The sequence below is a fragment of the Hypanus sabinus genome, chromosome 13 (assembly GCF_030144855.1).
Source record: "Hypanus sabinus isolate sHypSab1 chromosome 13, sHypSab1.hap1, whole genome shotgun sequence".
In the NCBI taxonomy this organism is placed as follows: Eukaryota; Metazoa; Chordata; class Chondrichthyes; order Myliobatiformes; family Dasyatidae; genus Hypanus; species Hypanus sabinus.
In genome coordinates, this window is record NC_082718.1 from 63,066,570 (window position 1) to 63,078,810 (window position 12,241).

At 43.5% G+C, this 12,241-nt stretch overlaps 1 protein-coding gene across 3 annotated transcripts in view; it reads right to left on the reverse strand.

Annotated features, from left to right (window-relative positions):
- Positions 1 to 12,241, reverse strand: part of LOC132403930 (uncharacterized) — a 226,121-nt gene that overhangs the window by 47,595 nt on the left and 166,285 nt on the right. For all 3 annotated transcript variants that reach the window (XM_059987772.1, XM_059987774.1, XM_059987773.1), the window contains 3 exons: positions 7,262 to 7,415; positions 2,974 to 3,157; positions 548 to 640 (listed from right to left, as the gene is read on the reverse strand). In XM_059987772.1, coding sequence (XP_059843755.1) covers positions 548 to 640; positions 2,974 to 3,157; positions 7,262 to 7,415 — 431 coding nt within the window. The remainder of the gene's footprint in view (positions 1 to 547; positions 641 to 2,973; positions 3,158 to 7,261; positions 7,416 to 12,241) is intronic.

Genomic DNA, 12,241 nt, shown 5'->3' on the forward strand with positions numbered 1-12,241 from the left:
CAGTGGATCCCTAGTAACATTCATCAAGTACAAGAAACACTGGGTCAAATCCGTACATATTTCAGATGTAGTTTCTTAAAGCTCACTTTAAACACATTCTGAAGCTTGACATGTATGAAAATGAAAATATGATTTATATTTAAAATAATCTCAGAACAAGTTTAAAAGTTTCTGCATTAAGTAATATTACAGGTTGGAACTCTCTAGTCCAACATCCTGTAACCCGGCATGCTTTGAGTCTGCATTATGGATCTATTTTAATTAGCTAATTCTAGCTAAGATCTAACTAAGATCTATACTAACTTGTAGCTAATTAACCTATCAGTGTAACTTATGCAATCTCAGGCAATACAGCTTCTGATTTAGAAAGACTTCAGAACCCTTACGTGTCAATAATTGGAAAGAACAGTTCTCCTGCCTAAAGGAAGTTGTTCTGTGTTCTGGCACTGACAGCAGTCATGCCAGGCTAAAGTGTTTCAACCTGTACCACCAGGCTGCACCGTTAACCGACAGTTCTTTCAGGTTACTGGTGCACTGAGTGACTTACCTATGTTTGACTGTAGTTCCGTTAAAGGAGCCACGCCTGCTCGCCAACAACACAGCAAAGCTGTCTTCTCTGGAGATGAGGAGAGGCCAATTGCTGGAAAAAGCAGATTCACATTTATTTATCACATGTACATTGAAACATACATTGAAATGTAATAACAACACAACCTAAAGATGTGCTGGGGGCAGCCTGCAAGTGTGGCCGCACTTTCTGAAGCTAACACAGCATGCCCACAGCACTTGGCAGAACAACACAGAACACAACAAGCAACAAAACAAATCCTGTTCCTCCCTCCCACCCTCCTTGCCAGTGATTATGTTAATAAGGAAATGTTTGCAGTGAATAAAGAGCAGGAAAATGCAACGTAACATTTTATAACAAAAATAGTTGATCATTTGATCATTTTCTCTCTTGAATGAACAAATTTTTGAAGTAGTGGCTAAATTTTGCACCTGATCTTCATGTTTCAGAATGAAAAGAGTGCCAGTTATTAAAGGTATTTATTAAGGACCAATGGAACCGTTTGTGGAAAAGTCAAACCTCATATATTTTTGAAAATGATGCAGAAAAAAATCAAATGCATACCCCTTATACATTATTCAGGATGATTAGATACTTTAACATTCATGTTCCCTTCTTGGGTGGGTAATATATGATCTCACATACAGTAAGAATAATATAGCTCCTTCATTCTTTTGATTCCTGGAATTATGTTGAAATAATACAGGGAACATTTTGAACAAAGGACTGTGAGGCAGTTTTGGATGAGAGTCTCCTAGATAGCTCTCCATCATACATGTGCCTATCTAAGTTTCTTAAATGCCCCTAATGTATCTGCCTCTACCACCATCCCCTCCTGCACTTTCCTCCAATTACCTTAAAATTATACCCCCTCTTATTAGGCCACTTCTGCCCGAGGAAAAAGTCTCTGTTTTCCACTCAATTTATGCCTCTTACAGTGTACACTGCTATTGTCACTTCTCATACCCCTTCACTCCAGGGAGAACAGCCCCAGCCTGCTCAGCCTGTCCTCATAAGACATGCTCTCTAATCCAGGCAGATCCCAGTAAATATCCTCTGCACCCTCTCTAAAGTGCAGAAAGAACAGTTTTACCAAAAAGAAGTCAATCCAATAAAAAGAAGGTATATTTACCATCTAATTTTGGTTTTCGAGGAGATTGAACGAAATGTTCATAATACAGAATATGGAACATTACAGCAAAGGAACAGCCCCTGTAATCCACTCCCCGCCCCACGGCCTGAAAGCAACGATATGGTGAAATAACCCATAAGGATGGCATGCAGAACACGTGATAATAATAACCCAGTGAATCGATCTCCCTGTATCTCCGTACATTGATAATAATAACCCAGTGAATCAATCTCACTGTATCTCCGTACATTGATAATAATAACCCAGTGAATCGATCTCACTGTATCTCCGTACACGTGATGACAATAACCCAGTGAATCGATCTCACTGTATCTCCGTACACGTGATGACAATAACCCAGTGAATCGATCTCACTGTATCTCCGCACATTGATAATAATAACCCAGTGAATCGATCTCACTGTATCTCCGCACATTGATAATAATAACCCAGTGAATCGATCTCACTGCGTCTCCGTACATTGATAATAATAACCCAGTGAATCGATCTCACTGCGTCTCCGTACATTGATAATAATAACCCACTGAATTGTCATTTGTCTCTGTAAGATGTAATGCTTTTTTCACTTTTCCTATTTTCAAAGGCAAAGTTTGTTCAGGCAGCAGTACTTAATCAAAGCTAGTTACATTTTTGTGAAAATGACATTTCGGGCAAAGACATCGAACTTTGAATGTGCAATAGTTGTTGCAGGGAAACAATAAGGAAATCAAAAAACTGCAAATGCAGTGAGTTTGAAATAAAAATAAAAATAAGATCAAGCAGCATCTGTAAAGAGAAACACAGCCAATCTATCAGATTAATGACCCTTCATTGGAACAGGCAAGGTGAACTTGTTTTAAATTGTGTTGAGGCAATGGAGCATACTGTGAGTGCCAGCCTGCCCTGTTGAGGGTACTGACATGAAATATTTACTGCTTCTCTCTGACCTGCTGAGCATTTCCAGCAAGTTGTTTTTTTTTATCAGATTCTAACATTAGCAGTTATTTGATTTGCAAAGGGAATGTTATTGATAAGGTGGAGATCAAGCCTGTTAGAGCTTGCTGCATGATCAATACAAATGATACCGAGTAGATAGTGAAGTTCTCCAGCTTTCCCTACAGCTGGTACATTCCATTAACAGCTGGACAGCTAGTGGCATACGGTCGTTTTGCAATTAATTCACACAACCTATGGGCTTGATAAATTGCACCAGCATCACTCTTTGCATTTTCTATACAATTTGCACATCTGGAATTCTTTGACACAGGCTTACCTTGTAAAGGTGCAACTGCGGGGAACACATTTGATCTTATCAACAGTGGGAATCGTTAGGAAGCGAACGTAGCTGGTTGAATCGGGAAAGCGTCTCTTCGGGGCAGCAGGAATATTCAATGGATCCAAAGCCGGGAGGCTCTTTTGAAGCTGTAAATCTGGCTCAACAGCTTTGCTTTTCAAACCTGGTTGAAACAATAATAAAATAAAATTGTGGTAGGAATATACAAGGAGAAGTGAAGGAGGGCAGGGTTACAGGAAGGTTTGGGGAGTGATTCCAGAACATAATGGCCAGGCATCTGAAGAAATGTCAGAAATAGTGGAAGGAGACTAAAACTGCAGGAATGGACCATTTTAGGGTTACTGATATAATATTGGATGCCTTTAGAAATAGGAAATAATAATAGAAAAGACTAGAAATACTCAGTAGGTCTGCCAGTATTTGTAGAAAGAGAATCAGTTAATGTTTCAGGCCCTAAATCCTTCCTTCTTCTGAACAGCTAGGGGAGAAAAAAAACTAGTTGTAATCAGAATTAGGTTTATTATCACTGATAATTTTTATGAGATTTGTTGCTTTGTGGCAGCAGTATTGTGTGTGTGAGTGTGTGTGTATGAGTGATTGTGTGAGTGAGTGTGTGTGTGAGAGTGTGTGCGTAAGTGATTGTGTGTGTGAGTGAGTGTGTGTGAGAATGTGTGTGTGAGAGTGCGTGTGTGTATGAGTGAGTGTGTGTGAGTGAATGTGTGTGTGTGAGTGTGTGTGCGCGATTGCATGTGTGTGTGAGTGAGTGAGTGTGTGTGTGTGTGTGTGAGTGAGTGAGTGTGTGTGTCAGTGTGTGTGATTGCATGTGTGTGTGTGTGAGTGAGTGAGTGAGTGTGTGTGTGTGAGTGATTGTGTGTGTGAGAGTGGGTGTGTGTGTGAGTGTGTGTGTGTGAGTGATTGTGTGTGTGCATGTGTGTGTGAGTGAGAGTGTGTGTCTGTGAGAGAGTGTGTCTGTGTGAAACTGTGTGTATGAATGATTGCGTGTGTGAGTGTGTCTGTGAGCGACTGTGTGTATATGTGAGTGTGTGTGTGCGCGTGTGTCTGTGAGTGTGTGTGTGTGAGTGTGCTTGTGAGTGATTGTGTGTGTATATGTGAGAGTGCGTGTGTGTGTGAGTGAGTGTGTGTGTGTGTGTGTGTGTAGTTGAGTGATTGCATGTGTGTACGTGTGTGTGAGAGTTTGTGGGTGTGATTGCATGTGAGTGTGCGAGTGAGTGAGTGAGTGTGTGTGTATGAGTGTGTGTGTGAGTGATTGTGTGTGTGCATGTGTGTGTGAGTGAGTGTGTGTGTGTGTAGTTGAGTGGTAGTGTGTGTGTGCGTGTGTGTGAGTGAGTGTTTGTGTGTGATTGCATGTGTGTGGGTGAGTGAGTGTATGTGTGTGAGTGATTCTGTGTGTGTATGTGAGAATGTGTGTAAGCGCATGTCTGTGAGTGTGTGTGTGAGTGTGTGTGTGAGTGATTGTGTGCGTGAGTGTGCTTGTGTGAGTATGTGAAAGCGTGTGTGTCTGTGAGAGTGTGTTTGTGAGTGATTGCCTGTGTGTATGAGAGTGTTTGTGAGTGATAGTGTGTGTGTTTGTGAGAGTGTGTGTGTGAGACTGTGTGTATGAGTGATTTTGCGTGTGTGTGCGAGTGTGTGTGAGTGATTGTGTGTGAGTGTGTGAGTGATTGTGTGTGTGAGTGTGTGAGAGTGTGTGTGTGAGTGATTGTGTGTGTGTGAGTGACTGAGTGAGTGTGTGTGTGAGTGGGTGATTTTGTGTGGGTGTTCATATGTATGTGTGTCAGAGTATGTGTGAGAGATTGAATGGATAGGGCAATGGGACTATCTCTGACAGGGTAATGTGCTGATTGATGCATTTTTGAGGGAAGTTAGAGGAAAAACAAGGAGACATGTAGGGGTTGTGAAATGCAGGTTAGGGCTTTTGATCAGAAGAGGCATACAAGCGAACTGAAATACTACTGGAATACTAGGACACAGGAATGCTGGCATATCCAACTTATCAAAAAATAACTAGTTTTCTCCCTTTCCCAGTTTTGATAAAGGGTTAGCAACCTTAAATAGTTCACCCTAGCCCTAACCCACCCCATCTTCCTGCTACCCTACCAGGGATAGGGTTCCTTTTGTCCTCACCTACCACCCCACCAGCCTTCGCGTCCAGCACATAATTCTCCATAACTTCCACAATCTCCAATGGGATCCCACCACCAAGGACATCTTTCCCTCTCCCCCACTTTTCACTTTCCCCAGGGAGCATTTCCTATACAACTCCCTTGTCCATTCATCCCTCCCCACTGATCTCCCTTCTGACACTTACCCTGGCAAGCAGAACAAGTGCTACACCTGCCCCTACACTTCCTCCCTCACTACCATTCAGGGCCCTGAATCGTCCTTCCAGGTGAGGCGACACTTCATCTGTGAGTCTGTTGGGTTCATAACTGTGTCTGGTGCTCCTGGTGGAGCCTCCAGAATATCAGTGAGATCCGACGTAGATTGGGAGACTGCTTCACCAAGCACCTACCAGAACAAGCGGGATCTCCCTGTGGTCACCCGTTTTAATTCCATATCCCATTCCTATTCCAATGTCAATCCATGGCCTCCTCTAATGTCACATTGAGGCCACACTCATGTTGGAGGAGCAACACCTTATATTCCAACTGGGTAGCCTCCAACCTGATGGCATGAACTTCGATTTCTCAACTGTCCCTTAATTGCCTTCCCGCTCTTTCACCATTCACCATTCAGCACCTCCATTTCCCTCTCTCAGCTTATCTCCTTCCCTGCCTTACACCTCCCTCTGGTGCTCCTCCCCCCTTTTCTTTCTTCCATGGTCCTCTACCCTCTCCTATCACATTCCCCCTTCTCCAGCCCTGCATCTCTTCCACCAATTAACTCCCCAGCTCTTTACTTCATCCCTTCCTGTTCCGCTTTCAACTATCTTCCTCCCCTCCCTCACCTTTTAACTCCGACGTCTCCTGAAGAAGGGTTTCAGCCTGAAACGTCAACTGTTTACTTTTTTCCATAGATGCTGCCTGGACTGCTGAGGTCCTGCAGCATTTTGTGTGTGTAACCTTAAATAGTTACTCTGTTTTTCTTCCTCAGATGCTGCCTGATCTGCTGCGTGCTTCCAGCATTTTCTGTTTGACGGCATGGTAATGTAGCAGTTAGCATAACATTATTGGGGCATCAGCGACCCAGGGGCAATTCTGCCTCTGTCTGTAAGGATGCTGTGCTTTCTCCCTGTGACTACGTGGGTGTCCTCAGGTGCTCCAGTGTACTCCCACGTTCCAAAGATGTGTGGGTGAGTTGGTTAGTGGTCACATACGTAAATGGCCATACGTGCTCATTGGGCTCGAAAGGCTTGTTAACCAGCAGTATCTCTAAAACTAAATCTAAATAGAAATAAAAATAGGAGCCGAGTTGCTAAGAATTCATGAGCACCTCAATGAAGGTTATATAGAACATAGAACAATACAGTACATTACAGGCCCTTTGGCCCACAATGTTGTGCTGACCCTCAAACCCTGCCTCCCATATAACCCCCCACCTTAAATTCCTCCATATACCTGTCTAGTAGTCTCTTAAACTTCACTAGTGTATCTGCCTCCACCACAGACTTCGGCAGTGCATTCCACGCACCAACCACTCTCTGAGTGAAAAACCTTCCTCTAATATCCCCCTTGAACTTCCCTCCCCTTACCTTAAAGCCATGTCCTCTTGTACTGAGCAATGGTGCCCTGGGGAAGAGGTGCTGGCTGTCCACTCTGTCTATTCCTCTTAATATCTTGTAAACCTCTATCATGTCTCCCCATCATCCTTCTCTCCAAAGAGTAAAGCCCTAGCTCCCTTAATCTCTGATCATAATCCATACTCTCTAAACTAGGCAGCATCCTGGTAAATCTTCTCTGTACCCTTTCCAATGCTTCCACATCCTTCCTATGGTGAGGCGACCAGAACTGGACACAGTACTCCAAGTGTGGCCTAACTAGAGTTTTATAGAGCTGCTTCATTATATCTCGTCTCTTAAACTCTATCCCTCGACTTATGAAAGCTAACACACCATAAGCTTTCTTAACTACCCTATCTACCTGTGAAGCAACTTTCAGGGATTTTAGGGCAGATCTGAGCACCAATGAGAGATATAAAATAACCAATAACTCATCAAAGTGTAGATCTAACACAAAGATTAGGTGAAGCAGTTCATAAACACTGGAGTATAAATACAGATCTGTAGGCAAGTTGTTAGGCAGTGACCTACCTGTTTCCATTCTATAATGCTCCATCCAGTTATCAATGATGGTCTTAATCTTCCTGTGCAGTTGCCGCAATGACTGAATTGTGATATTGGAAACTCTCTGTGTGCCTACAGTAAAGTCCACTGGTCTATGAAGACTGGATTGCTTCCTTTTAAACTATTAAATTGAAAAACATGAGCAGATTTTACTGAAGTACCTTAGCTCTGTGGCTGATGAACATTTTATAGAGAGCAGTCTAGCATCCCCTTATTTCACCTCCTGCTAGTGCCAGTCTGAATCTGTCCAGAGCAGAGCAATTTTAATGCCTAGGAATGCCATTGGATTGATTTTCATTGAGTAACACTGCAGAGGCAGCAACAGTGGTGATGTCACTTGTTGAAGAGGTGAACTCACTGTTGTGCTGGTAAAGGACTCTCCAGCCAGGAAATCCCACCAGTCCCACCTTCACTCCATCCGCCACGACAGGCAGGATTTTCCGGTGCTTACCCAGCTTAATTCTGCTTCCCATTCCCTATCCGACATATCGATCCGTGGCCAATGAGGCCACTCTCTGGTTGGAGAAACAACAGCTCATATTCTGTCTGGGTAGCCTCCAACCTCTTGGCATAAACATTGATTTCTCTAACTTCTATTAATTTCTCCTCCCTCCCCCATCTCTCTTTTCCGTTCCATACCCCTTACCTTCTCACTTGCCTATCTCCTCCCCCTGGTGCCCCTCCTTCCCTTTCTCTCACAGTCCACTCTCCACTCCTATCAGGTTCCCTCTTCTTTGTCCCTTTTCCTCTTCTACCTATCACCTTCCAGTGCCTCACTTCATCCCTTGATACAGTGTGGAACAGGCCTTTCGGCCCTTTGAGCCATGCTGCCAAGCAATCCCCTGATTTAACCCTTGCCTCATCACAGGACAATTTACAATGACCAATTAACCTACCAGCTGGTATGTCTTTGGACTGCATGAGGACTGGAGCACCCAGAGGAAACCATGCATAGAAACTTCTTATAGATGGCAGCAGGAATTGAACCCGGGTCGCTGGTACTGTAAAGCATTGTGCTAACCACTACACTACTATGCCATGCTGAAGACTTCAAATACTTGACATTTAATGCTCTGAGAAACGAAGATCTATGAATCCCACCTAATAAGTTTGCACTGAGAGCTCTTAACTATATAAATTATTGAAGTGTGAAAAAATGATTGAGACATGTTAGTGGAATTATCTCACTGTGTAAATTCTGGTGCCCTAACATGATCTTGTCGGAAAAGAATTGCCAGCAAGCCCAGAGTCTCTCTCTGTAATTGTTTCTTCCCAGTCTAGCACAGAGTATGAACTTGTAATTTAACAGTCCCTGATCATTATAATTGTGTTTGCTCAGCACCTTTGATGTAGAAACCGTGCAAGTTTGGTTTAAACTTTTAAGATAAATTTGTGTAAGCACATGATTGGGAGGAATACAGAAGGCAATAGTCCATGTATGGGTTGATGGGACCAGGTAGACCAAGAGTTCAGCATTTTAAATCTCAGCAAGAGGCGGAGAGGGAAGAGATTAAAAAAAAGCTCGGAGAGAAGCTTTTTTTAAACTTTTTTTAATCATGGCAAAGATGCTAGACTGCACAGGCGTGTGACATGGCACGCCAAAGGTTTAAAAAGAAAGACCGCCATATACAGCGGCCATCGTCGTAACAGCCATTGTCGGAGTGGACTGAGGCAGAGTGGGATAACTTTGGCTCAATCAGGCTTCAGCGAGAACAGGCAGAGGCGAAGTTTGAACGGGGCACAACTGCGCAAGCGCGTGAAAGTGAGGCAGCAGGAGAATTTAAATAGCGAGCAGAGGCTGAGTACAAGCTTCACTCCAGGTGAGGTAAGGTCGGGTAAGCTCCTTTAATTAATTAGCTTAGGAGTAGGTAATGGAGGCAGCAGTTAGGGGAGTTGAGTGCTCCGTTTGCAGTACGTGGGAAGTCAGGGTGAGCACAGCTGTCCCTGATGACTACACCTGCAAAAAGTGCATCCAGCTGCAGCTCCTGACAAACCATGTTAGGGAACTGGAGCTGGAGCTGGATGAACTTCGGATCATTCGGGAGGCAGAGGCAGAAATAGACAGGAGTTTCAGGGAGATAGTCACCCCTAGGAGTCAGGAGACAGGTAGTTGGGTGACTGTCAGGAGAGGGAAGGGGAATAGACCGGAAGAGCAGAGCACCCCTGTGGCCGTTACCATCAATAATAAGTATATTGTTTTGGATACTGTTGGTGGGGATGACCTACCAGGGACAAGTTGCAGTGGTTGCGTCTCTGGCACCAAGACTGGACCCTCAGATCAGAAGGGAGGGAGGGAAAAGAGGAGAGCAGTAGTAATAAGGGATTCAATAGTTGGGGGACAGATAGGAGGTTCTGTGAAAGAGATCGAGAATCCCGGATGGTCTGTTGCCTCCCTGGTGCCAGGGTCCGCGATATCTCGGATTGAGTTCTCAGTATTCTCAAGAGGGAGGGTGAGCAGCCAGATGTCGTGGTCCATGTAGGGACCAATGACGTGGGTAGGAAGAGTGAGGAGGTCCTGAAAGGTGAGTTTAGGGAGCTAGGTGCCAAGTTAAAGGACAGGACCTCCAGGATAGCAATCTCAGGAATACTACCAGTGCCACGTGCAGGTGGGTTTAGAAATAGTAAGATAGTGCAGATCAACACATGGCTGAAGACATGGTGCAGGATGGAGGGCTTCAGATTTATAGATAATTGGGCAGTTTTCCGGGGAAGGTGGGGCCTGCTCCAGTGGGATGGTTTACGTCTGAACTGGAGGGGCACAAACATTCTTGCAAGTAGGTTTGTTAGAGAGGCTCCAGTGGATTTAAACTAGATACGGGGGTGGGAAGGGGAACCAGAGTGTAGGAATGGATGTATGGGAGAAGGAAGAAAAAGAAGACAGTAAAGTTCTTTGTACTGTTAGAGATAAACAGAGAAGAAGAGGTGAGAATTTCTTAAATGCATTTATTTTAATGCAAGGAGCAGTGTAAGAAAGGTGGATGAGCTTAGAGCATGGGTTGATACCTGGAAATATGATGATGTAGCTATTAGTGAAACATGGTTGCAGGAGGGGTGTGATTGGCAACTAAATATTCCTAGATTTCGTTGCTTCAGGTGTGATAGAATTGGAGGGACAAGAGGGGGAGGTGTTGTGTTGCTTGTCAGAGAAAATATTACAGCAGTACTCTGGCAGAATAGATTACAGGGCTCGTCTAGGGAGACTATTTGGACGGAATTGAGGAATGGGAAAAATGTAGTAACACATAGGGGTGTATTATAGACCATCGAATTGGAGGAGCAAATTTGAAAGGAGATAGCAGATATTTGTAGTAAGCACAGGGTTGTGATTGTGGGAGATTTTAATTTTCCACACATAGACTGGGAAGCCCATACTGTAAAAGGGGTGGATGGTTTGGAGTTTGTAAAATGTGTGCAGGATAATTTTTTGCAGCAATACATAGAGGTACCGACTAGAGAAGGGGCAGTGTTGGATTTTCTGTTAGGGAATGAAATAGGTCAGGTGACGGAGGTATGTGTTGGGGAGCACTTCTGGTCCAGTGATTGGTCCCTTCGAGAATCAGACTGGACAGCTACGTGTGGAGCCGAAAGAGATGGGGTAGATTTTGAACAATTTCTTTTCTTCGGTATTCACTAAGGAGAAGGATATTGAATTGTGTAAGGTAAGGGAAACAAGTAGTGAAGTTATGTAAACTATGACGATTAAAGAGGAGGAAGTACTGGTGCTTTTAAGGAATATAAAAGTGGATAAATCTTTGGGTCCTGACAGGATATTCCCTAGGACCTTGAGAGAGATTAGTGTAGAAATAGCAGGGGCTCTGACAGAAATATTTCAAATGTCATTAGAAATGGGGATGGTTCCAGAGGATTAGCGTATTGCTCATGTGGTTCCATTGTTTAAAAAGGGTTCAAAGAGTAAACCTAGCAATTATAGGCCTGTCAGTTTGACATCAGTGGTGGGTAAATTAATGGAAAGTATTCTTAGAGATGGTATATATAATTATCTGGATAGACAGGGTCTGATTAGGAACAGTCAGCATGGATTTGTGCATGGAAATTCATGTTTGACAAATCTTACTGAATTTTTTGAAGAGGTTACGAGGAAAGTTGACGAGGGTAAAGCAGTGGATGTTGTCTATATGGACTTTAGTAAGGCCTTTGACAAGGTTCCGCATGGAAGGTTAGTTAGGAAGGTTCAATCGTTAGGTATTAATATTGAAGTAATAAAATGGATTCAATAGTGGCTGGATGGGAGTTGCCAGAGAGTAGTGGTGGATAACTGTTTGTCAGGTTGGAGGCCGGTGACTAGTGGTGTGCCTCAGGAATCTGTACTGGGTCCAATGTTGTTTGTAATATACATTAATGATCTGGAGGATGGGGTGGTAAATTGGATTAGTAAGTATGCAGGTGATACTAAGGTAGGTGGTGTTGTGGATAATGAAGTAGGTTTTCAAAGTTTGCAGAGAGATTTAGGCCAGTTAGAAGAGTGGGCTGAGTGATGGCAGATGGAGTTTAATGCCAATAAGTGTGAGGTGCTACATTTTGGCAGGACTAATCCAAATAGGACATACATGGTAAATGGTAGGGCATTAAAGAATGCAGTAGAACAGAGTGATCTAGGAATGATGGTGCATAGTTCCTTGAAGGTGGAATCTCATGTGGATAGGGTGGTGAAGAAAGCTTTTGGTATGTTGGCCTTTATAAATCAGAACATTGAGTATAGGAGTTGGGATGTAATGTTAAAATTGTACAAGGCATTGGTAAGGCCGAATTTGGAGTATTGTGTACAGTTCTGGTCACCGAATTATAGGAAAAATGTCAACAAAATAGAGAGAGTACAGAGAAGATTTACTAGAATGTTACCTGGGTTTCAGCACCTAAGTTACAGGGAAAGATTGAACAAGTTAGGTCTTTATTCTTTGGAGCGTAGAAGGTTGAGGGGGGACTTGA